Here is a 27,718-nt window from a genome sequence, read left to right as displayed (position 1 = left end):
CCTCTCCTATAAAACCATGCCTGATAGGAAAGGATTTCCTCCCCCTTCTCTTTTTGAGACAGAGTCTCTCTTTATACCCCTGACTCATTGTGTAGACCAGGCTGGTCTTGAATTCACAGATATCTACTGGCGCATGTCGCCACACCCGACTCACGAGAAAGAGTTTCTTATTCTAGTTAGGGTGATTCATTTATTTTCTCAGTGCCCAATTTTTAGGGAAGTCTATTAAAATGGTTGAGAACAATTGCTCACCATTAAGTCCGGGGGTGATAAAAACCACGGTCAGTATTTGAAAACTGTTTTTCTCTTAAGGCTCTCTGCCACAAGAGACTTTCATTCTCGGAAAATAATTAAGGACTGGAATAAGGGGAGCCAAGGAGTAGAAGAGGACTTAGTATGCCTTCTTGTATTCTTATGGAGGACGTGGTGCTGAGTAGGGACGTTGTGAGTTAAGGGGTTAGTTCAGACAATTCAAAGTGGGACAGGGGCAAGGGGTGATTTTCAACTCAGGAAAGTAGGCCGAATGCCCTAATTCCTAAATCACATTATGTGTATACAAATGTACCCTTGGTACCATGTATCTGTATGTCAAATGTCAATCCTTTTGATCAACCGGGTAGCATGCCCCTCTCCCTACTTTTATTTTTTAAAGATTGGGCTTCACACTGACAGCAGCCGGCTCATTTTAAAACTCCGACTGACCTCTTGCCTCAGTATCTCAAAGGCCAGGATGACAACCCATCATGGGGGGGAGGGGATGTCCCCCAATCTTCGATTATTAATTACATCAGTACCTGTGCTGGGGGTGGGGCTAAAGAATCTTACCATCACCTACTTTGTTAGGATGTTAGAAGCAACGCCTCTCGGATCCAGTGTACAAGATGACTTGAGAAATATGAGATTCTACTGAGAAAGAGAATAAACTTGCAAACCAGTTTTCAGAGAGATGAAAACAATCTCTCAAAACCGAGGTCAGTCTTTCTGTTTTTTTGTCTGATCTACTGCTAAGGATGCGTTTTTGTTTTTTGTTTTTCCATTTTTAAATGGGGGAGAGGGTGACGTGTCAAACGAATAAGACTATTTCGTGACACGTGAGAATTACACAAAATTCACACTTCAGTTGACAAATCACACTGTTTAGTGCACAGGCAGGCTCTCTGCTTTGTCTTTCCAGATGCTTTTGCGCTGGCGCCCTGGGGTTGGAATAGTTTCGACAGCAGGCCGAGAAAAACCTGAACCGTTTCGTTCACAGTTGCTAATCAAAACTATCCGAATTCAAGCGCCACTTGGGAAATCCTCCCTGACTTCAGAGGGGAGCGCACCCGCTTTGAAGACTGGTATAAACAGAAGACCCTTAGTCAATCCTACCCGTTTATGGGCCTCAGTTTCCCCAGCTATAAAGTGGGGTTGGGCAGTGATCCTCGGGTTTTAGGGAATCTGCCTTGCAGTAGATCAGCTAACTATTCGGGCTGCAGCTCCGGGAGCCACAGATCGGGGTCAGTTCGGAGCCTGAGGGCACGCTGTGGGCGGGTCCCCGGGCGGGTCCCACGCCCGTGGTTTCCAGCTTGCCTGGCGCAGCACCCCGCAGGCCCAAGCTTTCCCGGGGGAATTCCGGGCGGTGCGGGTGAGCACTGGGGGCGGGGCGGGGCTGCCGCCTATAAGAAGGGCTGCGCGTCCGCTCGGGCCACTGGTTTGTGCTGTTGGAACCATGGCGCCTGTCTGCCTGTTTGCGCCGCTGCTGCTGTTGCTCCTCGGAGGTTTCCCCGTCGCCCCAGGCGAGTCGGTATGTGTTTGATGGATGTCTTAGAGCGGGAAGATGGGGGGTGTTGCCTTGTTTTTTCCCCCCAAATCCCGGGATACGGAGGGAGTAGGGTGCATCACGAGCTGCGGCCCCCCCCCCCCCCAACCCCCTGGACGCCGAGACAGGGAAAACTTTAAGGGGAAACTCTGCTCTGGGATCGCAGGAAGGCTGCCGGAGATTCTCCGTGCGCCGTGCACCCCTAGCCTGTTGCTCTGTGCTCTTGTCCTGGACTCAGACTGGCCGCAGGGCTCCGGGGTGGGACGTGACTAAGTTGGTGTCAACTTTTCTCCTCCCACACCCTCACCCCTACTTTGTGATCCCAGTGCTGGCTCTGCGCGCGGAGTGGTCCTCCGGGAGGCTTGAGTCTTAGATAGTCTGGGGATGAGATGGGCAGTATGCATTCTGGAGCAGGGCTTGAGGGGACCCCTTTTCACATACTACCCTGGGGAATGGAGAGAACTGAGTCCTGGCCTTAGTTTTGGCCACAACCTTGCTATGACTGACTTAAAAAGGGTGCAAGATCAGCTCCTTCTAAGTGTCACCTTCCCTATCTACAGAACGGATCATGAGGTGACCCTGCTTTAGGTTGTCTAAAACACTGGGTTCCTTATTTTTCTGGAGAGGACTCAAAGGACAGCTTTCCGAACAGTCCCGGGCTAGAGGTTGAGTTACAACTGTTTTGGGAGAAGTGTTTTGGTTGAAACCGCACGTGGGGACATTGAGGCACCCACCTGAGTGGGTGGGGTGAAGGACCTGGAGGAGAAAAGTTCCCAGGGAGCCTAAGGAAACCTTTCCTTTTCAAGGTCCCTAGCAGAGTCAGTAAGGACCTAGGACCGTATCAGCTCTGTCCTAGTAGGAATTGAGGAGGCAGACTTGTAAGGGAAGTTATAGGACTTGACAGTTTCCGGGGGGGGGGGGGGGGGGGGGGCGGAGGTCTGACCCAGGAGGATGGGTCATTTGTACCGTTAGTCCAAGCTTTAAGGAGAGTGAGACTCTGGAGTTTAATCGTTAATGTTCTTTTGAAAGCCACCTTTTCTCTGGGCTTATTTAGGGGACAGTGGATTGTGTTCAGGAGCCCCCAGTGAAGAATGCGTATATACAGTGCCCAGCACAATTCCAGTTAGGTACCGAACCCATTGCATGCTGGTTTCTGTTCTGATATCTTCCTGGTGGCTTTGGAATCAAATGCGTTTAACTTTGTAAAACCTCACTGTTTACTGTTCTTAAAGTAGACCCGGGGCAGGAGAGAGGTCAAGGAACTTGCTGAAGGTCACACAGCTAACAGTGGCTGAGTCAGGCAGAAGTTAGATAGCCAGGTTAGGAAATGTCTGCTTTTATCTTCTGGTCTCAGTGGCTGCTGTTAGTTTGGTCCTGTTTCCCCATAATTCAAGACTGGTCTAACATCTGTTGATGTCTGGGATTGGAGAGTCTCGAGGTATTGTGAGTGGCGTGAACCCGAATTCGAGGGAATGGCTTTTCACTAAAGCGAAAGGCGTCTCTGCAGAAAGGCTATGGTTGAGCAAGCCCAGAGAGCCTTCCTGTTCCATTAACTCCAAACACGCTGCTGAAGGCTATTCTGAAGTTGAGACCTTCCTTGGGGACATCTGAAGGAATGGTGGCCGAGCAGTGTGAGGAAAAAGGACCTAGGGGGATGGCTGAGGTCACCACGTGGCCAGTCACATGCCATTGATCTCCCCTGCTAAGCCAGCAGGTGCTTTGGGGGGGAGGAGTAGACCGCAGTGTCCCCCAGATAAGTCAGAAGGATGTGGTTTGGGGGAGGTAGGTTTCACCAGTCCTGCTTTGGGTGATCCGATCTATCAAGGGGGAGAAGCCAAGCCTTGAAGCAGCTGCTTCCGGAGGGAGGCCTCAGTCTCAATCTCTGGTCCTGACCTCAGTCGTCCCCCCTCCCTACCTCATGTCATGGGCATCTTGCCTCTAATTGGGGCACAGGGATTCCCCCGTATGTAGATTGTGGCCAGAAAAATCAAGACCGAATGACTCTTAAGATTGGAGAAATAAATGATGTTATCTGCCTTTCTTCCTCTCTTGGAACTAGAGAGAGAGAGGGAGGGAGAGAGAAAAGGAAGCCTGGGGAGAGGGTTTGGCCAACAACTGTTATGATTTATGGAGCACTTTCTGATAACTGAGTAATTAGGCCCTCACCAAAAGAACAAAATGAAACAACAACAACAACAACAACAACAACAACAACGACAAACATCACACATGACTATGTTATTGTATCCTCTTTTCCAGAAAAGTATGTTGAGAGATTAAGTGATGCCATCTTTTAATACATAGTATCCAGGCCTGCCGACAACTCTCTCACAGAGTAGTCTTTTTTTCTTCATGTTAGGAGGGCCTTTTCTCCAGATTTTAGGTTTAGTCCTAACCCAGATTTGGGGAAGAGAGCCCAAGCTAAACACCCGCTGCCCTCTCTTCTGCTTGGCAGGGTTTGCCATCATAAACCTGTTCTTCCTGTCCAGCTGGGAGCATTCCCTGATCTGCCTCCTGCCACTCCCACCCTGGCCAATTAAAGGCAGCCTTGTTTTGGGATGGGGTGGGGGGTGAGGGGTGTGGGCCAAGGTGTTGCTGCCCAGGGGCACAGCCCACTGACTTGGCACCAATCCCAGGCAGTTCTGAGGAAGTGTCTCCCACCCACTGGTGCTCTTCAACTTAGAGGCATTTCTCGTCTACCTGAGAACTCTCTCCTTGACCTCGGCAGCACAGAAGTAGGGAGTCAGTACTAAAGCCTAGGAGGTTCTAGGGCCTATGAGTGGCTGGTGAGACCTCTTGGAACTTCTTGGGAACCCATAGAGGTAACCGCACATCCGGGAAAATGTTTGGACCATGATTTGGAGAGCTCAATAAGGTTGGGAGAGATCTCTTAACTCAGAGGGGTCTTATGCAAAATGGAGATGGAGCGACGAGGTTTCAAGAAGAGACAGCCCCCTCCCCAACCTCATTCTTGATTGTTGCTTTGCTACCGTGTCGTATGGGTATTCTGCCTGCATATAAGTCTGTGCAGCATGCCTTGATCCTGGACCCAAGGAGGCCAGGAGAGCATTGCCAGTTCCCTGGAACTGGAGCAAAAGACAGTTGTGTATCTTAGGGAGATACTAAGAGGGTGTCAGGAATCCAACCCAGGTCCTCTCCCCGAGCCACTTCGTTAGCCCTCTGATTAATAATTAAGCACTAACTATTCAGAGGGAGCTATTGGAAACCTCATGACATCTAAGGCGTTCCCTCCAGGAAATGAAAACATATCACCGAACTCTGGAAAGGGGAAGCCCCCTCCCCCCATTCACATCTGGAGCCAGAATTCTGCTTCATTCATTCTAGTCAAGCCCCTACCTTCCCATGGACAGTGATCGTATGACTTAATAAACTCACACATAAAACTTAGTTCTAGAAGGCGCTCCGAAGTCACTTCCTGCTAGGATGACTGACCATAGCTTGGTACTGCAATGTAGGCGTCTTTATCTCTCAAAGGTGACGCTCAAAGGAGTGTAGTGTTTTGCCAAGACCAGGAACCAAGTCTGACCGAGAATGCTAGGTGTCTGTTTAGGTTGTCCTTTAGAGAACATTCTAGGTAGGTGACATCAGATAACCTTGGTACCTACTTCTGTGTTGCTAGCAAACATACCTGTGTCTAGAGCTCAGTGTCCTATCTCCAAAATGAGGAGGCTGGACCATTGCCACCTGAGTGTCCTTGCTCCACAGCCCAATGGGGGAGGGGAAGGGGAGTTCTCTTGGCTTCTTTGGTAGACTCTAAACAAGTCCCTGTCTCAGAAGAGAAGCAGGGTGGACATTCAGCTCCTGCCATCCCCAGCGCCTAGAAACAGGAGGCTTTTCCAAGGACTTGGAGCGCTGTGCTGGCTTGAATGAGGAGCCGGGGGAGCTGGGCTCTCTGTTGGAAAGGAATGGCCCCCTAGCTGTTTTCTCAGCCTCTTGGACTGATTGAGTTGCTGTGATTTCCAAATGAATGCTTAAAAGTATGGGAATGGAATGGACTGGGCTCTGTGAGTCAACTGAGTCTTACTACAGCCAGTCTGAGTCATCCACTTCCTATCAGTCTCTTGGCTAATAAGACGAATAGCCCTGTGGTAGGAATGCTGGAGTGGGCATGAAGGTTTGAGGGGCTTTGTTCCGGTTTGTTTTTAATCGTGGCTTTTGGGAGTCAGCGTCAGTGTCTAGAGCTTTTGAACATTCACAGTGCCTTTGTGTGCACTTGGATCCTGTGCTACAGGGCCGGTACGACATAGGTACGCCTCTCCAAATCCACACCCTACAGTAACACCGAGGCTTCAACTGGTCAGAATTTAAGGGCCAAACCAATGTCATTCAGGTTTGATTTGCACTAGGATTCTGTGACATTTTTGGAGCTGCTAGGAGTGTGACAGCTGGCGTGCCATTTAACCTCCTGGTCTGTTGAGGCTCCGACTTCAAGTCCCTAGCACCAGTAAATAAATAATAAATTAACTAAGAGACCGAGTGAAGAGGCTTCAAGGCGATGAGCTCGCAGAGGAGACTCAGTGTAGCTCCAAGTAGTGGAACAGGAGACATTCCTCAGTGACCCGTTCCCTGACTTGCCTAGGACCTCCTTCCTCCCCCACATCTAGTCCTGCAGCTGCTAGGTGGGAAGGGTAGAGCCTAGGGGTGGGGCTGATGGAGCCCAAATCTTATATTTGTTTATCTTCCAAGTGGGCTGTTTGCAGGTTATCAGATGGGTTTATATTTAAACAAGAACCAGTTCCTGGCAGCCCCACCTCTCCTGCAGAATCCGCAGGTGCAGCGTGTGTGTGTGTGTGTGTGTGTGTGTGTGTGTGTGTGTGTGTGTGTGTGTGTTTTACAAGGGTACCAGGTCTTAGGACACAGTTCAAGCTAAGACTTGCACCACTCTCCCTGAGAAAGGCAAGAGTCTTGAGGCAGCTGAATGACTACAAGTAGTGTTCTGGGCTTTGGTGGACAAGCAGAGGCAATGTTCTGAGAAGGCTTTTTTTTTTTTTTTTTTTTCCTGTTAGTGACTGGGAGACTCCATTGGGGTCTGATTTAACCCTAGAGAAACTTGACTTGTAGAGCTGGTTTGTTATTAACCCACTGGTGACCTTTGGGCACTTGCCTGCCCCTTGCAGACCTGTCTGGTAGTGTCTGCTAGAGGCTGGGGAAACAGGAAATGTGGGTACATTTTACAGCCAGAAAGCCTCTTGAGTCTCTGCCCCAGCTCTGCCACTCATCCAGGGACACACAGGGAGTTAATAAGTCACTCTGTTGATGGAGAGCCCCAGTGTCCTCTATAAAACACCTGTGTCACTTGATGGCCATAATAGTTATTTAGCAAACTTATAAAGTGTTGGCTTCAGTTGAATTTATTATTCGTGACTAGACAAGCGCTCCTGCCTTGGCCAGAGGTTGGCTTTGGGTCATGGTGTCTGTGTATGTGCAGAAAACATAAATGGACCAGAATGATTCTCAGAGTTCAGAACATTTATCTTAGAGGGCTGTGGGATTCAAAAGATCACGGATTATGCCCCCCACCCCCGAAATAAAGTCTCATGTAGCTCAGGCTGGCTTTGAATTCTCTATGTAGTTGAGGTTGGCCTTGAATTTCTGATCCTCCTGCCTCAGCTTCGCAAGTGCTGGGATTACCATGGACCACCACAGCCAGCCACCTTTGACACTTTGAAAGTGTCACTTGTCACTTCTCTACAGTCACCCTCCAATATCAGTTTCTTTCCACCTCGAGTTACAGCGTCTTATTGAACGCTCCCCCACCCTTTGCTCTCTGCCTGCCCCCTCTCCTGTCCTCCTAGTGTAGGGAGTTGGCTGCCCTAGTTTTCTCTGGCAAAGCAGAGGCTGCTGGTCAGGTGACACCCAGGGTAATGGAAAGGGAGGTAGGGAGAGGCTGGTGCTTATGGAAACACTGACTGGGTGAAGCTCACTATAATGGTCTAACCTGTGGGGACTGACTGCCCCACGCCAGCCTCTGGGCTGTAAGCGAATGGCTGGGCTGGGCACTTAGAGTGAGGACACTCCTTGCCTCCAGGGAAGTCCAGCTTCAAGATGATTGAGACGGATTGACCTGGTCAGAATCCCCGGCTTCCCCCATCGGGGGAGGTGCAGGGGCCTGTAAGCCAGGCTCTGATAGATCTAATCCGTTGCAACAGGACTGCAAAGACCCTGGACTCTGTTCTCAAAACACAAGAGGCTTGTTTGCATGCTGAGAGTCTTCTGACCAGCCTCAGATCCAGCGGGCATTTTTGGATCTGCTGCCTAGATTACAAGCCCCAGCTTCAATGCACCTCTGTCTCAGAGGCCTTGAGGGAGCCAGTCCCTCCCCAGCTGTCTCCACTGGTAATCGGAGCAATGCCCAATTTGGTAACCAGGCCTCAGGACAGAGGGAGGCTTGTCTCTTTGAGAACTTTTACAGGTGGGGAAACCAAGGCCCAAGAAAGGGAATCCACCACCAGGGACCACCTAGGTAGTGATGGGGGGTACTGGGTTGGTCCCTGGGAGGGATTTGTCCAGAGGTTCCTGACCAATCCCCCTCATTCCTGGCTGGCACCCCATGATCCTAGAGTTCTTGTGGGAATGGGCTGCTCTGGGGCTTGGTGAAAAGCTGACTGCTGACTGTGCCAGGCCTGGCTCTCTACTGGGTGATTGTGTTCAGAGTAACTTGACCTTGAAGTGGGCAGAGCCGACATTTGAACCCTCACTCAACCCCCACTCCCCCAGACCTTGCTTTAACCCTTTCAGGTCCCGGGGCATCACACTGGATATTTGGTGTGTGACTTCTTTTTGCTTTTTAGATTTTTGTTTTGTTTTGCTTTTACCCCCCAAGGCAAGCCAGGAAATAGAGAGGCTGTAGGTCAGAAGAAGAGTTTCAGATATCTCTGGTTAGTGCCTTGCACTATTCCTGGAAAAACCACACATTTTCCTCTGTCTCTGTTTGCTTAGGATAATGTGCTCAAAGCTCACACTGAGTCGGAAGAAGCTGACCTTTTCAGTTGGGTATCTGGTCTCAGCAGTAGAAGAAGCATGGTTGTCATACCTCTCCTCTAGCTTGCAAAAGCACCTCCCACCTGATGGCCAGGGCCTCCCCAGCCTTGCGGCTGCTTCAGCAAGATTCCTCTTTGGCCCACTGAGCATTCTTCTCCCCTACGAAGAAGGAAGGTGGGTGGGGTTTAATAATGGTCATCATTGAGCACCTGCTATGCACCGGTCACCTGCTGGGTCACCTGTGCACTTGGATACATTCATTCCCCTGCACCTTCATTCTGCAAGGTGCTCACCAGCCCTGATTACAAAAGAGGAAGCTGAGGACTTAAAGCCAGAACAAACCCCCCAGACTCACAGGAAACAGCTGGACTGTGATTTGCATGTGGCTCTTGGCCCACGGGGGTAAATGGAGTTGGTGGGGGCTGCAGAACCACTTGGGAGTCCCGGAGTTGGTTTATGGGCGTTCCCTTGGCCCTAACCTGACTCAGGCCATTATCATCCTTCTGGTCTCTTCCTCAGAGTATGCTCAGGTGTGGGCTCGAGACCCTGCCTTCTGTGGGGAGGAGGGAGGCAGGTAGGAAGCTCTCACTAGTTCACAGTTAGCCAAGCCCTCCTTGGTTCTCCAGCCAAGTTTCTGTCCCTTTGTTTAAAGCAGCAGCAACATTTTCACCTTTGTTTATTACTGGGCAAGGGAAGGTGGGGTGCCCTGGAGCTCCAGTTCAGCCAGTCTCCAGTGGGCTTTCTGGTTAGGCTGAAGGTGAAAAATGGGTGGGTGGTTGTGAGGAACCCGGCTTTGGTTAGAGCATGGTTTAGAGAAAGGTCTGGGTATGAATCCAGTGTTGAATTGCAGCTGTGACCCTTGGATGAACGACTCACCCGTGTGCTAGGTAGAATGCCTGGTGATGACTGTCCTTACTCAGGGCAGGAGCCTGCTACAGAGTAGGGGACTTCTGCTAGTCACCCCAATCCCATGTTTTTCCTGAGGTGATGGGCATCATGGGACTTGGGGATAGGACCAGTGGCTTTTCATCCTGGCTGCTGCAGGCAACAGCCTGTGTTATTTGCTGAGAATTCTGGGATCAGCCAAGGCTCTGGAAAGGGGCCGGGGAGGCCACTTAACCCGGATGGTGAGACCTAGGTGGTCAGCCCAGCTCTGCTGCTTGCTGCCTGGCTGACCTTGGCAAAGTAATCTGTCTCAGAGGTCATAAAACCAGACGGTTGAGCCCCGGCCTCAGATGCCTTCTGCTGGCAGGTGTTAAGCTTCCTATAAAACAAAGTACACTTACCTCTGTTCTTTCCCCCTGGACGGTTTCAGAAAGAATTCAGGATCTTTAGCGATGAGCACTTGGTCAGAGATGTCTATCAGCTACAAGGCCAGCAAGATTTTCGGCACCCAGACCCACCCCACCTGGCCTTACTCATCCAGCTTCTGGCTGTTTGTGAAAGGGACAAAGAGGAGAGCCGAGGATCCAGAAGGTGTGCATGTGTGTGCATATACACGTGGTCACACGTTCCTGGGCAGGGTTGGGTGAGCTGAGGTGAACAGACCACATCTGTAGCCAGGAGCAAGACTAGGTTCCCCCTCTGGTTAAGGTTGGGTCTGCCCGCTGGGTGGCCTGGTTTTTCAGAGCCACCCCAGACGACTGAATGGACCTTGTTTGAAAAGAGAGTGGGGGAAGGAAAGGTTGTTGGTACCTTCTCAGCCTTACAAACAAGCAAGCAAATCATCCCTCTCATCTCTTTGGGCATTGGCCTTGGCTGGTTCTGTCTTGACATCTTGTCCTGAGTGACTCCTGTGCACTGTGCAGTTTTTCGATTGTTAAGAGATTGTGAATGTAAAAGGAACCAGAGAGAGGCCAAGAGAGAAAATGCCTTCTGAGCTCCAGGAGACTGAATTTCTCATGTCCCATCACCTGTCCCAGAAGCCTCTCACTCCAGGAAGAGGTTAATTCTTCCAAACTCTGGAAGGAAGGGCTGGGTGGGCTGGGCGGTGGATCCTGGTGTGATATTTATTCCTTTCCTCTGGAATTTAACATAAAGATGAGGAAGGTAGGGAGTTGTGTATGGTGGTAGAATTCCTTAAATCCTAGTACTGAGAGGCAGAGGCCAGCTTCTTAGTTAGCTAGTATGACGAGTGCCAGGCCAGCCAAGGCTACTTAGAGACCCTGTCCTAAAAAGGGGCTTGGGGTACCAGGTGTTCCAAAGGGGACTGAACCAGTAACACATCTTGGTTTCAGCCTCAGTTTACCACAGTCAGATCTTGACGGTTCCTGCCCGCGACACCCCTCCCCCCCATCTTGAGTTTCTCTCATGGAAGATCGAAGTAATCACTACTAGCCCTCGTGATAGGCAACGAACGGGCTTATCTCCAATCTCCTGGGCTGTTTTGAAACACCCGGAACACTTTCACGTATTAAGGAGGTTTGGTGTGTGGCTGACATTCCAAGGCTCCTTCCCAGGGGCGAGGTGTGGGGTAGGTCTGACCGGAGCTGGAATCCAAGCCTGCAGGCTAAGAACCTCCGCGTCTGCCTTGCGGAGTTTGAACTTCAACATCGCGTGACCAGTCTTGCAGGCTCTGGTGGTCAAAGTATCTTTACCTGCCTCTCTCCTTTCCTCCGCCTCCTCATGCCCCCACCCCTTGCTGGATTAGACACGCCCAGTTAGGGTTCCTGTCTAGCCCCAGGGCAGGCTGGTAACCCTAAGCACAAACGGTGTTTCTGTGTTGGGTCTGGGCTAGAAGCCCAGGTGATCTATGCCCTGCCTGCTGGTCTCGTTGGTCACTTTTGCTTTTGGGCTCTTAGAAGAAATGAGTTGCCTTTCCGAGCTGTGGTTTCCACTCTTGCCAAAAGGGTCTGCGTCATCCCAAGTGCGTGCATGTTAAGGCCTGGCACACTGTAAGCCATGGAGGCCTTGCTGTGGCGGATTTTGAACCCTAGAGAATTTGTAGCGAGGCGTTGGGGGTTGGGACCAGGCCTGGCGTCTAGGGCACCACGGAGCAGCACTCTTGCTGTGCTGCCAAGCCAAAGCCACAGGCACGGGCCCTGTGCGGGGGCTGGAATTCCAGTACCAGCAGCCCCACAGCTCCCGATTCCGGAGTCATGAAGTCATCCGTAAGCAGGGCTTAACCCCTGCCGGCTCCCCACTCCCACACGTACCAAGCACTCTGCATTGATTTCCCTGCCCTGGGGGAGAGAGGGGATGCCTTCCTGACTTCCTCCCAACTCCCTTCCCAGAATCTAGTTTCCTGAGCAAGGGGGTGGGTAGAGGGCACAGTCCGCTCTTGCCTCCTCTCCCCGGAAGCCTGTGGGAGAGAGTGGAGGAGGAAGCTTGTTTCCCTAAGCTGCTCTCCTGCCACTCAATCTTGGATCTTAGGGGTAAACGGACATGCCTTCTCACCATGTCCACTATGTCACTGTGGTCTTGGTTGGGTGAAGGACATCCTGGGGCTGGCAGACACAGACCTGGCCACTTTCTACCCTAAGTTTTATGTGGCCTTAGTGTAGTCTCGCTAACCTTACTTCTGGTTTGAATTCTGCTTAAGAATTCTGTGAAAGAACAGGGCCTCCACAGCGCTGAATTTCTCCAAGCAGGGCTCCGTCTCCTGTGGTGCTGGGTACTGGAGGAGGGAAAAACCTGGAAAAAGTGGACCAGTGACCCTTGCACCTGGTTGTTTACAAGAACGAGCCTGAGTTCACTCAGAGTCCACTGACTAGCGCAATAGGCACCCTGCACCCTAGAGCCGGAGAGAAGCTGGGCTAGAAGGCAGGATGGGGGAGGGGGCAAAAATAAGTGGTGTCTGTTGGGGGTTTCTTGGATAGTTTTCTTTTAAAAGCTGTTTGGTGGGAATAGACCGCAGGCTCTGGGGTGGCTAGCTGGATCTCCTTGGGATGGGAGGTGAGTGACATGCTCTGTGGGAGTGCACCAAGCTGGCAGAAGACTAGACATTTGAGAGAAGTCCGTGAATTCAGGAGTATGCCTTTGAGTCACCCGGTCTGAGCTCTGTGGTTGTCTTGGGGTGTGAGTGAACCTGCCCTGCCTATTTCAGCCCAATCTGACTCAAGTTGGGAATGTGTTCCAGACAGGGTAGGCCCAGTGCCAGTAGCCTACCTACCTTTCATCCGGAAATCAGCAGTCATAAGACCCTAGACTGGGTCTGCCTGTGTGCGTGGGAACCTCTGGCCTGAAGTCAGGCGGCCCTTCATGCAGTTCTGCCTGCCGCTGGCCACTTGTACCACCAGAAGAGAATGATTTAGAGCTTTTTGCGCTGGTTCTTAGCTGTAAAATGAATTTAACTGCTATTATAAGCAGCCTGAGACATTGTAGGGTGGCTCAGTAAATGATACCTAGAAATATATAAACTTATTTGTTACCACTTGAAATATTTATTAGTCTAGAATGGTGAAAAGACTTGTATAGGGTTTTACACAGGAGATGGTGGACAGGGCCCACGACAGCTGATCTGGTCCTATAATCCTGTTTCACTCTATGGTTCTGGGGCTCTCAACCTCCAAGGGTGTCCGGAGGGAGGAAGAGGAGGATGAACCTTTTGGATGTTTGAAACCCCTTCTCTTTCTAGATTCGAGAGACTGAGGTCATAGACCCCCAGGACCTCCTGGAAGGCAGATACTTCTCTGGAGCCCTCCCGGACGATGAAGACGCTGGGGGCCTTGAGCAGGACTCTGACTTTGAGCTGTCGGGTTCCGGAGATCTAGGTATGGGGGTTGTGCTTGGGCAGGAAGGGGGGGGCTGGACTGCAGGGAATTATGGCTGCAACAGTGGGAGAGGTGGATTTTAGTAGAGATTTTCCTACAGTGCTTCTGCCTCCACTTCAAAAGGGGAAACAAAAGTAACATTTTCCCACCCCCAGGGTCTTTGGGGGTGAGTTGTAAACAACTTTGAATTCATTCCACTCAGAGTTTGCAGGCACTAGCCTGAACCTGTCTGCTAGGCTCCTCCCTCTGGTGGAGGGTAGAGGGAGCCTGGGGAAGGGCCCGGAGAGTTTTCCGCTCCCCCCTCCCAATCTTCGGAAAGGAAAAGTACTGGCTCGAAAGTGTGGGTGGAGTGGGAGGCGCGTGTTTGGGTGAGATACGGAGAGGGGAGCCGGAAACAAGCCCCTGCTTCAGATGAGGCGGAGGGTTTCTTGCGGGTATGACCAGGTTTCAGGGCTTTTGTGGGCTTAGTCTTTGTGTCCTCTGGATCAGACAGCGCTGAGTGTCTTCAGGGCATTTGCATAGTCCAAAATTCCAGCCTCACCTTCTACTTGGTTTTCTTACTATGTACAAGGAGTGTGGGGAAGACTGTGAATCAGTTGTGAACTGAACTGAGTTCCAGCTCTCAGCACTGAACGTGCGCCCGGTATTTTTAGAAGTGAATTTTGTATACTGCGTATACCGAGTATACTGTGACGTGTACCTTTATGTCCTAGGACAGTCTACAAAGGGTTGCAGCCAAGACACAGGCTAACTCTGCCTCCGGTGGCTACTTTTACGTTTGCGAACCGTGGTGTTACCCATTACAGTTAACTGCTTCCTTCCCAAAAGTTAATTCCCTGGGGAGCCTGTTCAGCTGTAAATTTTAATGTGGCTCTCTCTTTCCTGATAAGAGATTGAGCCTAGGGCCTGGCACTTACCACTGACCTTACTCTAACGTTAACGTTTGAGACCAGGTCTTCGGGTGTGGCTCAAGGTGGTCTCGAACTCTGTTCTGGGATTTCTGATGTATGCCATGTAGTGCAGGGACACTCTGCTTTTCTAACCAGCTTCCAGATACTGCTTTTACCCATAGACCCATACTTTACCTAGTAGGGGTTTAGAGCTCGCAAGAACACTGGCCAACTTTGTGTATCGCCAGGGTACAGGCTCCTGTGAAAGAGCCAGGTGTCCCAGGAGTGTCCTGTTTCAGTCTAGGTGACTAAAATTGCCTGTGAGGTGGGACCCTACTAGCCATAGCTGAGGGAGTCGGTTCCGGAACATGATGGACCTTGTGCTCACACAGCTGTTCTAACCTTGCAGATGACACGGAGGAGCCCAGGACCTTCCCTGAGGTGATTTCACCCTTGGTGAGTGCTGTGGGTGCCCCCCAGCCCCTACCCCACTTTGCTTTTGCTCTCCTGAGAGTGACAGAAAATACAGCCCTGTGAATGGATAATGGGACCTGAGTCCGTTTCCTGAGAAGGCTTTTTATTGGGGTGCCAGGCTCGTTGGGGACACGCGTAGGCAGGGTGTGTCTTCTCTGTGGAGAAGATCACTGTCAGGCCCAGCTTCATCGTCGTGCATTTGTGACTGTTCACCAGCACTGTTTTCAAGTCGTACCAGAAACTCTGACCCCCACCTCCCCGCAGCACTCCTGTCTCCCTGCATCATTTAACCCCCTCATCATTTTTACAGCTGCGTCCTGTTCCTCTGGTTGACGAAATGGTCGTCAATCGATTTTGGTACCCTAAGAGTAAAACACTCCAAGCGTTTGACACACACTCTCTGCCTTAGGAGAGCCTTGCAGGTGCAGAGTCGCCTTCCTGAGGGGCAAGTGGGCCCACATGACCTGTACTGGCTGCTCCAGCGTTTGCCTACCGAGGCGTGAAGGCTGCCGCTCCCCCACGCCTCTGCCTGTGTTCATTCCCGCCTGAGGCAGATGTGACTCCCACCCACCCTGTGTCATCTTCTAGGGTCCCCTTCCACCTAGCTTCCTCTCCAGGTGTGCTCAGTGTCCTCTCCATTTTCAGGTGCCACTAGATAACCACATCCCCGAGAATGCCCAGCCTGGCATCCGTGTCCCCTCAGAGCCCAAGGAACTGGAAGAGAATGAGGTCATTCCCAAAAGGGTCCCCTCCGACGTGGGGGATGACGATGTGTCCAACAAAGTGTCCATGTCCAGCACTTCCCAGGGCAGCAACATTTTTGAAAGAACTGAGGTCTTGGCAGGTAAGACTGTTTCCTTCTCTCAGGTTCTGGAGGGAAGAGGGAAGCAGACAGGCGGGCATGGGTGTGTCTTTTGATTTGCATTGGGGCAGCTAAGGGCTTTATCTCCCTGAAGGGGTGGTTGGGAGGGATAGTCGAATGCATATTAAAGGCTTCTAGAGAATAGAACAGGAGTTGTTTCCTTAGGCCCCTTTGGTGCTTTTCAAAGTCTTTTCCCCTGGCATCCGGAGTTAATTATTTAAGGGTTAATTTCCCTTGAAAGCCTGGAAGTCCGGACTGGAATTAGATTGGATCCCCTTTCACCCTCCTATCTATCTCTTTATCTCTCCATAGCAATGACCTTGGCTGGTTGCTCTTTGAGTATCCTGCCTTCATTTACCCCTCTGTGAAATGGGAAGGATGGTGCCTCCTTCTGTGAAGGGCTGTGCTGTCTTCAGAACTCTCGTTTGTCTCTTAGTTAGGACACAGGATGTTTTTATGGTACAGAACTAGAATATGATCCTTGTCAGGGGGATGTGCTGCCTTGCATGAAGCTTTAGGAGAGGCTGTGTCAGGCCTGGATGAGGGACATTAGTCGGGGGTAGTGCCACTCATTCAGGCCGCTCAAGATGAGTGGGTATCTCTATACCAGGTTGTCTAGGAAGGAGCAAACTTTCCAGTGAGGCAGGCAGTCTGGGAGGACTGGCTGGTGAGGAGGTGTTGGTGCTGCAGGCCCTTGCTAGGTATTTCCTGTCTCCTGGAAACCAACTGGGCCAGAGGAGACTGAGGTGTAAATAAGGACCCCTGTGCCCATGTCACTGTCCCATCTCCTTCCTTCAGGATCTCACTGGCCTTGTCTTGCAGGCCCAGTGACAGGGTCACAGTGTGGTTCTGCCTCTGGTCTTGTCAACATTCATTCAGCTTTTCCTTCACCAGTCTGCCTTGGTGGCTGTCAGAGCAAGGGCCCTAGAGACCGTTAGGCCTTGTTTCGAGCTTTGTGGAAACAACTGTTCTGTGGGGCTTCAACCGCAGAGTTTCACTCTCTCATAGTTTAGACCTGCTGGCTACCGGTTTTATTTACACGTGGTGTTTTAGATTGGTTCATTGGTCTTTTTTTGTTTGCTTCTCAAGAAAACTTCGAAAACCAGTCATTCTTCTCTGTGGGGCTCACAGAGCTAGAGAAGAACTAACCCCAGGCTAGCTCACTTTTCCACCCTGTGGTCACCCCAATGTAAGATCTTCCCTAGGAAAGATCAATTTCTCTAGCTCCCGTGGCCTCACCATTGAAAGGACAGTGAAGTCCGGCTGGAACCCTCCACTTCAGTAGCTTTTAAATAGCGCCTAGGAGTTCTGTGACGTGTGTGTTCTGTGGCTCCTGTGCACTCATGGAGTCTCTACGGTTTCCTAAAGTGGAACCTGAATAACTGGTCCAGGTCACAGAGCCAGGACATAGTGAACTCTGCTTGGATCTGGAGCACACAGTTGGCTTCTGAACCTGCGGCTGGTCCTTGCCCCTGCAGGGTCTCCCAGGGCAGATCAAGGGCCTGAAGGAGAAGTTGAGTTCTGGGAGGGAAGGAGCTGGAGACAGGCTGAAGGTAGCTTATACTTTTTCTTTTGGTACCCAGCAGCATTTTTGTTCTTGGTTTGTTTGTTGGTAGAAAAACTCTTGTTGGTACTTCCGGCTCCCCTGCACCAGTCTCTGTGTAGATTTGTAGCGTATGCAGGGCTGGGAAATTAATCTTCTTAGCCTAGGGTAAAACCGAATTAGGAGATTCAATCTGCCACGGGAAGGATTCTGTCCCTGCCCCTGACAAACAGAAATGAGTCATTCGGGCCACCTGGAGGGTAGACAGATGCTCACCCACGTGGAGAAGTGTACCACTGCCTGGCTCTAGTCAGGAGCTCTTCACAGAGCTGGAGGGTGAGGGCCAGGGTGAGAGTTGTGAGGAACAGGAGAAAGCCAGAGGTTTACAGCTCGGAGGGCACTGGGCACTTGAAGTAGATTATCGTAGTCTGAAGGGAAAAATGTAAGAAAGGGGTTTGTTTGCTGTTGCAATGGGAGAGAGGAAGAAGCTTGCCTCGTCAGCTATAGTAGCTGGGAAAGGTGTGGATTTCAAGGAGAAACCAGTGGGAACCACTGTTGAAGACACAGGAACAAAACCATGAGAATCGGAACTAGTTTGCACTATGACAGTCTAGACATCCGTGTGTTCTACGTGTTCGTAGACTATGGTGGCTGTCCCTGGATGCATGGGGCTAGGTGGGACCTGTGCACTCGGGGGAAAGGCAGAGCGTACCCCGTGGTAAGGACGGAAGCATCTACATGAGTTGCTGCCACCCGCCAATTTCCTTGGTCCTGGCTTAATGCTGCTGTTGCTGGAGAGTGTACGTGATGTCTGGAGAATGGGCCTGAGGTTTGGACTAGGGCAGATGTGGGATGGAATGTGGTGTTGCTTTGTGATCCACTCTAGCTGTGGTCTTACTGCTTCGTCATCTCCTGTCTGGTGGAAGCCGTGAAGGTCCACGCCAACGAGGTGTCATCTTGCTTGGTGTAGGGGGTGGTCTTGTCGAGATTGACTGATGGTGGGGGGAGGCGGGAGGGAGAGCTCGTGGACCCTGAGGTTGCAGTGACCGCCCTCTCAACGCTCACTCCTTGCTCTCCCCTACTGCAGCTCTGATTGTGGGCGGCGTAGTGGGCATCCTCTTCGCCGTTTTCCTGATCCTGCTGCTGGTGTACCGCATGAAGAAGAAGGATGAAGGCAGTTACGACTTGGGCAAGAAACCCATCTACAAAAAAGCCCCCACCAACGAGTTCTACGCATGAAGCTTCTTCCCATGAGTGCTGCTTGGACTTCATGGGGAGAGGAGTTGAGGATTGTGGACAGTGGACATTGGCAGAGAGAGGGCACCTTAATACTGACTTGTATCTCCATCTCTGGTCACCTTTCTGGTGTCAGAAGAGATATGATCTTCTACTGTGCTGCCTCAGAGAGAGAGAGAGAGAGAGAGAGAGAGATGGGATGGGGTGCGGAGGGAGTGTCCGTGTGTGTGTGTGTGTGTGTGTGTGTGTGTGTGTGTGTGTGTCTGTCTGTCTGTCTGAGTTGCCCTGGCAGAAAAATGGGGTTAAACTTGTTCTTTCTTGAAGGCAAGCCTGGAATTGGGTCTTTTTGTTGTTGTTTCAAATTTCTAGAATAGAATGTAGGACCAGTTTAGTTCCTGCCGTTAACATGTCTCATTTATGACTGCCTTTATTCTAGAGGCAAGGAGTTGGGGGCAAGGAGCTGGAACCCGCTGCACCTTGAGATGTGTTCACCCGAGTACTTCCTCACACTACAGGGTCTCTGTGGTGTATCTCGGGGCATTCTAGGCTCAGTGACTTTTGAAATTCAACCTTTTTTTTTTTTTTTTAAATCCAGGGAGGGTGGGACTGAAGTGCTGACAGCTCATGCTGAAGTACACTTGTAGAAGATTTGTAAAATGTAAGGTTTTTTTTTTTTTTTTTAATGGTCCATTCCTTCATGGGAGCGTGTGCGCCTGGGCTGAGAGCGTGGGGATGCACAGATGTTCTTTCTAGAACATATTCGTTGCAACAGCTAACTTTGTGTTTTCATGGTTTTTTATGTTTTGTTTTGTTTTTTTGAAAATGAGAGAAGAGCTGGAGAGATGATTTTTATGATTTTTTTTTGTTTTGTTTTTTACTATTTATAGCTTCAGACGGGGCTGCTTTTCTCTACCTTTCTGTCTTTACTGTTTCCCACTATTTTTTTTTTTTAATGTTCTGTGCTCTTGTTTTTGACCCTGGCCCTTTCTGAAGTTGCTTTATCTTAAAAAGTAGCTACAGTGTTCTAGCAGATTCCAGAATATAATGTAGGGGGTAGCGGGATATTTGTGTTCTTGTAATATATATTATCCTTCCTCGGTTCTAGGAGAATAGATAAATATATTTTTTTAGGATATAGAATGATACTACAGGTCTCATGTTGGCTGGGTGGCTGCGTGAGTGAGTTTTCGTGCGGCTGAGTAAGCTGTTGCCCTCTTCTCTTGCCCTGCTCCTGGTGCCTTCTCGAGATCGAGCTGGAGTGACTGAGGGTACCTGACTCTAACCTCACTGTGCCTTCTGCCGGGGGCTCTGCCCAGGAGCCTCTGGGTTTGCTTTCTCCAGGCTCTCTAGATGCACGATCCAATACAGTGACCTCCTGTGGCTGTATCAATCAGTTCACTTGACTATGTGATTGGAAATCATTCCTCTGTTGCACTGGCCACACAATTTAAGTGCCTAGTCACCATCCACCGAGCACAGAGATTGAGGCTGGTTTAGCAGGTTACGGTTCAGTTTTGCTTGTCTCCCCGGGCAAGAGAAGGGGACTTAGGAGGAAGGTGATGAGGTCCCAGGGACTCCTGTCACCCAGGACTCTCCCTCTTACAGAGGAAAGACCTAGTAGCTTAAAAGGTCTGGGCTGTGTGGGGGTGGGGCGGTCATACCACTCCCTCAACCATGCCCTATGCCTGTAAGCCCCCATCACCACCTCCGTGCAGGGTCCTAGCTGGCTGGGTCCTCTTCTAGCCTTGTGCCTGCTCCTTTTCTGTATCCCTTACTCTGTTGTCTGTTACTGATTTTTTTGATAAAAAGATAATAAAACCTGGTACTTTCTAGATCGCCAGCCTGTCGTTTTTATTTTATTTTTGGGTTGTCAGTGGTTTCTCCGTGTAGCCCTGGCTGTCCTGGAACTCACTCTGTAGACTGAGTGAGCCTAGAACTCCAGAGATTGACCTGACTCTGCCTCCCATGTGCTGGGATTAAAGACGTGTGACCCCATACCCAATGCCATTTTAAAGTTTCGTTTTTAAAAATTTATTTTACGTGTAGGAGTGTTCTACCTGCATGTATACCTGCATGCCAGAAGGGGGCGCAGCCGGCGCTCTTAACCTCTGAGCCATCTCCCCGGCCCCGTTTTAAAGGGTTTAACGAGGGGCTGGGGATTTAGCTCAGTGGTAGAGCGCTTACCTAGGAAGCGCAAGGCCCTGGGTTCGGTCCCCAGCTCCGAAAAAAAAGAACCAAAAAAAAAAAAAAAAAAAGGGTTTAACGAGCCATTCTTTCTGTAATCTTTGAACTTGGTGAAGCCAGAGAGACCTTTTGAGGTGCCAGACACAGGCACAGACACAGCAGCAGGCCTTTGGAGCTGGGAAAGAGGCCAGAAAATGGACCTGATGGTCTGGACAGTACATCCTGTCTCTCCCCATTTTAGTTGAGCAACACTAGGTTTAAAAACAAACACAAGAAGCCCTGAGGCTTTTGGGGATGGCTCAGAGTCTAAGAGTACTTGTCGGGCCAGCCTGAGAACCCAAGTGTGATTCCTGGACACAGAAGGAGAGAACCAGCTCCTGACGTCATGCTCTGCCCTCCACACGTGTACTGCAGAGGTTGCACACACTTGGACACGCATACTACTTAATAGAGAGAAAAATAACTCTCAGATGACTCACTGCGTGCAGAGATCAGCCACAAACGTCTTCGAGATTGAGGAAAAATACACTTTGCCAATTGTCAAGTCTGCACTACGACCAGAAGAAGTGGCTGAGAGGAAATGGCCCCAGACTGGCTTTTTCATGACACGGTTTCTGCATATTTCCGTGTCACCTGCCTGGTCTCTGTAGGCCATGCTATAGCTGTCATACTTGATCATGCTGAGTCTCACAAGCAGTAAAGAGCCTGTCACCAGGGCTCCAACCTGCCCTTAGCTTGTCTCTACAGAGTGGAGCCTCAGTTTGTGGTCCGCTGACCTTGGTGATTTGGGTTTGGCGCGCGCACGCGTGCGCGCGCGCGCACACACACACACACACCCGTTGCCCCGTGGGGAAAAAGCACACACACACACACACACACACACACACACACACACCCGTTGCCCCGTGGGGAAAAAGCACACACACACACACACACACACACACACACACACACACACACACACACCCGTTGCCCCGTGGGGAAAAAGCACACACACACACACACACACACACACACACACACACCCGTTGCCCCGTGGGGAAAAAGCACACACACACACACACACACACACACACACACACACCCGTTGCCCCGTGGGGAAAAAGCACACACACACACACACACACACACACACACACACACACACACACACACACCCGTTGCCCCGTGGGGAAAAAGCACCAAGAGGAATTACTACACCATGCCAGGAACTCAGTGTTTCACGTTGGGGCATATTAGCACAGCAGTACAAAACAGCTGCTCTTAACAAACAGAAAAACTTCATCTGAAAGGTTAAAGTACGCGCCCAAATGGATAGTTTACCAGTGTCGGAGGTAGGATTTGAATCCATATAGTGAGCCCCTGGATTCTACTCATAACCACGGGGTCCGTGTTGTGCCTTCACTGGGCATGCTCAGCCCTCACAGCCCCTCTGAAGCAGTAGATGTAGCCCCTCACATTTCTCTAGGGACCCTACGTTGTTTCCCCGAATCCCTTGGGTGAGTTTGTGGTTCTTGTAACGTACTGCTTTTCCTGTAGCATGCGCTCTGAATCTCTTAGATCTGCTCAGTTTACCCAGTCAGCCACCAGCCACTGTGGGTCTTTAAAACTTAAAAATAAAAACTGAGTTGCAAAACCTCTTCCTCGATGCTCAACAGCTACCTGTAGCTGGTGGCTGCAGGATGGTGTGGACACAGGATGTCCGCCCGTTAAGGAATTTAAAGTGGCCATTGATACCTGCATTTGGACTTCAGATTCCACAGCTGTCACCTCGCTTTCCCACAGCCTGCAGTGGGGAAGGCCAGAGGTTGACTGTGTACCAAGTGCCACTCCTTTGAGTAAGAGACTAACGTCAGAAACATTAGTTAACTCTTTCTATGGAGACATTGTGCTTAAACTTAGGGCCTTAGAATAACAAACATCTCTCATGGTTCCTGTGAGTCAGAAACTCAGGAGCTGCTGAGGTGGATGGCTCTAGAGGTTGAAGGGTGGGTCTCACACAGTCATGATCCAGATATGGGCTACGTTATAGGCATCTGAAAGGCTGACTGGGCCGGAGGATCTATTTCCAACAGAGCACATTCACATGTCTGGAAACTTGGCTCTAGCCCCTTGGCAGGAGGCTTCAGTTGCTCACCTCTCGGGTTAACATAGAAATGTGTGTCCTTGTGACATGGCAACTGGCTTCCCAGAGTCAGTAATCCAAGAGAGTCAGGTAGAAGCTACAGGGCCTTTTATGTCCTAGCTTTGGAAGCCACCCACTTCCCCTTTCATAATGTCTCCCCAGTCAGGCATACAGGTCTGTCCTGTTGACTACCACAGAAAAGGGTACAAGGCAGGGATGCCATGAGAGGCAAGACTGACTGGAAGCTCTGCTAGTCACACTTCCTGACAGACCAACTTTCTGAGAGAAGGGCATAGGGATGGATAGACTTTGACTTGAGATCTGTCCTTATCTGACTCTGTGTTTCTGGGCCTTGGATGAAACAAAAACACGGCGCAAAGGCATGTTGGGGCAAAGTTGCACACCTCCTGGTATGCTGTAAGAAGTGACAAGGAATCAGGGACAAACATAGCTAATTTTTAGGGTACACCTGTAGTGACCTACTTCCTCAAACTAGGCCCCGCCTCTCCCGTGTACCACTTCCCAAGAACGCTGTTATAGATCCATTAATGAAGGGGTTAATCCAGTCATTTCCCCCAACCGTTGGCAACCAAGCCTTTTAAGCCTGAGCCTTAAGGAGGTGGGCACTTCATATCCAAATCAAAATAGAAACCACCCTACAGGTTGGTGACTGTACACTTTTTACCTGTCACTCCCACACTGCGGTTAATTCGTCTGGCAGGCTAACACTGACGTCATTTCTGAGAACTGAACAAGGATTATAGTTTTGGACCACTCTTACCTTATGGTCTGCCAAATTCCAAAAACCGGTGGAGCACTGACCCCATCCACCAGACAGTTTCTTACTGGGGCATGAAAAAAGCTTACTGGTCAACCCGATATCTCCTGTCAGTGTTTGCAAGGATGCGTGGGGGTTGTGGGGGAAGCCTGAGCTTCAAGATGGCTGCAAGAGTTCTTCCTGCCCGCATGACACAAACACCTTATACAATTCCCCCATCTTTCTCACTCTCTTTAAACATTTATTATTTTATGATTTAAAAAAATTTTTTTATCTCGTGCATTGGTGTTTTGCCTGCATGTATGTGTGTGTGAGGCTGTCAGATCCCAGGACTAGAGTTACAGAAATTTGTGAGCTGCAAGGTGGGTGCTAGGAATTGACCCTGGTGTTCTCGAAGAGCAGCCAGTGCTCCTGACTGCTGAGCCGGCTCTCCAGCCCCCTATTTTATTATTTTAAGTTGTGTGTGTGTGTGTGTGTGTCTGTGTGTGTCTGTGTGTCTGTGTGTGTGTGTGTGTGTGCGCGCACGCATGGGCTCCAGTACCTTTGAAGGCCTGAGACGTTATATTCCCCAGAATTGGAGGTACTGAGCTGTGTGAAGTGAGTACTGGGAATGGAACCTGAGTTCTGCAAGAGCAGCTAGTGCTCTCTAACCACTGAACAATCTTTCCAGGCCCCTAACTCTCTTGCTGTGGGGTAGGACTTACAAATTATGTAGGATGCCTCTGGGTTTATAATAGGTTACATTACGTAGCACAGGTAAAGGATTTTGCAGACGTATTAATGTCCACAATTAATTGAGTCATGAGTTAGCAACAGAGAGTATCCTTGTGGATCTGACTTGGTCGGTTGACCTCAGCAAAGCAAGATACCATGAGTTTAGTAGCTTCAAGAAACTAAATTTGCGGGGCTGAGGATTTAGCTCAGTGGTAGAGCGCTTACCTAGGAAGCGCAAGGCCCTGGGTTTGGTCCCCAGCTCCGAAAAAAAGAACCAAAAAAAAAAAAAAAAAAAAAAAGAAACTAAATTTGCCAATAGTCACGTGAACGTAGAGCAGGACTTCTTCCTTAAAGAGACCTTGATTACAGTTCTGGGAGACCCCGAGCAGACCAGTTAAGCTTCGGTTGGACTCCCTGGAAACCTCAGACAATGTATATGTGTTGTTGTAACCTGATAACTTTTGTGGTGATTTGTTATGTAACAGACACCGGTACAGAGAGGCCATTTACCCCCTGTGAGCTATTGTTTGCCCCAGCTGGCAAATAAGAGAATATTTTCCACTTTGAAAGGTGTTGATGTGGGCCAAGCAAGGTGGCACATGTCTTTGATCCTAGCTCTGAGGAGGCAGAGGTAGAGGGGTCTCTAAGGATTCCTGGCCAGCCTGGGCTACGTACTGAGATCTTTCTCCACCTCCCCACCCATAAACAAACAAACACTAAGAACAGCAGCCACAGCTAGCCCATCGGCCGTGTGGAGAGGCCTTCTCCTACACTGACTATTTAATTCTTCGTGAATTTCTGAATATTTTATTCTTTGTGACTCTTTTATGAAGCGGAAACTGGGGTGCAGAACTGTTAAGTAAGTTGAGGCTGTGGAGCTCACCTCGTGGACACACGTGACTCTGACTCTGGATCCAGCAGCGATTAGAACGGCTCTTCGTCATCGTAAGACACCTCTGAAAATGTGGGTGGGAGTGTAAAGAGTATACATTAAACACATGCAGTGTCTCTGAACTGGGCAAAACTGTGTGCAGAACACCCAGCCGGACTACCAGCCAAAGTCAGGGAGAAATGAGGATGAATTCATTGGGGAGGGGCTTCACCTCAGGGCTCTCCCTCCCTTTATTTTGACAAGGTATCACTTAGCTTAAGTTGGCCTTTTACTCGATGTGTACCTAGAAGATGACCTTGAATTATTTCTTGTCTATTTGTGGGGTTTTGTTGTTGTTTGTTTTTGTTTATTGATAGAGGATTTCTTTGTGTAGCCCTGGCTCTCCTGGAACTAGTTCTGTAGACCAGGCTGGCCTCAGACCTCAAACTCAGAGATCCACTTGCTTCTGCCTCCGGAACGCTGGAACTACAGGCATGTGCCACCGCTGCCGTGTGACCTTGAATTTCTAATGCCTCTAATTCTACCTCGTGAGTGATAGGGCTGCAGGCATGTGCCATCCAACTTGCCTGTTTCATGCAGGCGGGGAGTGAACCTGGCTTTGGGCAGGCCAAGCAATGACTGCCAACTGAGCTCTGACCCCAGCTCCCTACCAGAATACTCTTTAGCTGGGGTTAATCTAGGAAGAACTTGATCACAAGGCTCTGCCTTCTTCAGAACTTGCACCCCATCCCCCAAACACCCACAACAAGCAGCCAACTGCAACAGGTGTTTGCCACTTCACCCATTAAAAGTATTATTGTACCACCATTAACCTTACTTTGTCCCTTGGGGTCTGGAACAGAGCCAAACTTGACTAGAAGCTGGGTGGGGGGAGGAGGGAGGGAAGGAAGGGGGGAAGGAAGGGGGGAAGGAAGGGGGTAGACGGCAGGGGGGGGTGTTTCACCTCACATTCTTTTCTCTCTTTTTTTTTTTTTTGGTTCTTTTTTTCAGAGCTGGGGACCGAACCCAGGGCCTTCATTCTTTTCTCTCTTGACACTTTCATGGTCTATGCTCCCAGCCATCTGCCCCCTCCCCAGAAACAGAAACAATCTTGAAATCACGCCATGTTATTTTAACCAATTTCTCTTTGTAGAAAACCTCACTTAACAGAAGCAAACCAAGAGCAGCGCTTACCCCACAGCCTTTCTCGGGGGCAGAACTGGCGACCTTAGGAGAGATGGGGGAATGGGATTTGGGGAACAGACTAGTATCTTTGCTATTATTTGGCATCCACCGACCCTGTCCTCCCTGTAGCATACATGTTCCAGCCCAGTGTGGTGTGACAGCTAGGAGAACCTTAGCTATCACAGACTCTGTGTCAGGCAGGGGTGCAGGACTCAAATCAAGGACAGGTTGTGTCATCAACCTGCTATGAGCTTAGTCCTTGCTTGGAGCCTCAGTTTACCCATCCACAAAAGGGGGAGAGAATGTGTACCATGGTAGTGATTCCCAGCTTTTTTTTTTTTTTTTTTTTTTTTTTTTTTTTGGCAAGGTCCCTCTGACTATCCTGGAACTTATTATGTAGACCAGCCTGGCCTTGGACTCACAGAGATCTGCCTGCCACTCTCTGCCTTCAGAGTGCTGGGATGAAATGGGTTTGCCACCACGACTACTAAAGATAGCTAATTTTTACAACTAACTTGCTGAGCCTAGTGAAGTAAGTAAACGTACAAGTGGACTTTAAGGACTTTGTAAATTTCTTGGAGCTACTCAGAACTGAGCACGTGACCCTCCAAAGAACCCCAAAGCCGTGAAAAAGATAATCTTGAAAGATTCCTATTGATTTTTTTTAAAACAGCCTGTTTGTTTGTGAGGGGAACAGTGCCACCTGGTGGTATTTCCTTGCATTTGCAAGCTGTTATCTGGTAATGCAACACGATCCCCCCCCTGAGCTAAATCCCCAACTTTCCAATGCGATTCTTTAAACAAGGAGCCTCCAGCTTATTGTGCAAGGCTTCGTGTTGCAGAGAGATAAACAAAACAAATAAGCAAGTGACAGTCTTATTTTCATATGACCCTCGTGGCCTAGAGGTGACAACTCATATAGGAGGCACAATAGAAGGCGGAAACCTGTAGCCAGGGCTGGCTTCATGAATCTGTTAAACCTTTAGAATAGGTCTGGCCCCGAGCTCACCATCTCCTGTCTCTGACTGAAGTTACTAGTAAGATTTGGACGAGGGTCTCATGAGTTTTCACTTTACACTTGGAAAATTGGGAGATCCCGTGGCATTCTCCTGGCTGTGGGAGGCAGAGTAGTTGTGAGGTACAGAGGTGGGAGGAGCTATTTTGCTATGGAAGAAGAGGTAGGTTCCTCAAGCCTCAGTGAGGGGATTGTGTGCCGGAGAAGCAGAAAGACGTGCCAGGAAGAAGATGGAGAGGGAAGGGTTTGGTTTCAGCGGACTCAGACCCCCGTAGAGGAACTCAGATCAGTTGGAACTCAAAACAGCGCAAATTTGGAGCTCTGGGTTC

General features: G+C 50.0%; 1 protein-coding gene across 1 annotated transcript; it reads left to right on the top strand.

Moving 5' to 3' along the window:
* Positions 1–1,693: 1,693 nt before the first annotated feature.
* Sdc4 (syndecan 4) lies at positions 1,694–20,357 on the top strand. The gene is given in 5 exon segments (NM_012649.4): positions 1,694–1,783; positions 13,377–13,512; positions 14,812–14,858; positions 15,522–15,720; positions 18,369–20,357. Coding segments are annotated over 5 exon segments (609 nt in total). The 5' UTR covers positions 1,694–1,708; the 3' UTR covers positions 18,521–20,357.
* The last annotated feature ends 7,361 nt before the right edge of the window (positions 20,358–27,718 follow it).

This window comes from Rattus norvegicus, chromosome 3 (genome assembly GCF_021556685.1).
Source record: "Rattus norvegicus strain SHRSP/BbbUtx chromosome 3, alternate assembly SHRSP_T2T, whole genome shotgun sequence".
NCBI lineage: Eukaryota > Metazoa > Chordata > Mammalia > Rodentia > Muridae > Rattus > Rattus norvegicus.
Note: the sequence above shows the minus strand (reverse complement) of the source record. Positions and strands in the feature narration are given on the sequence as shown.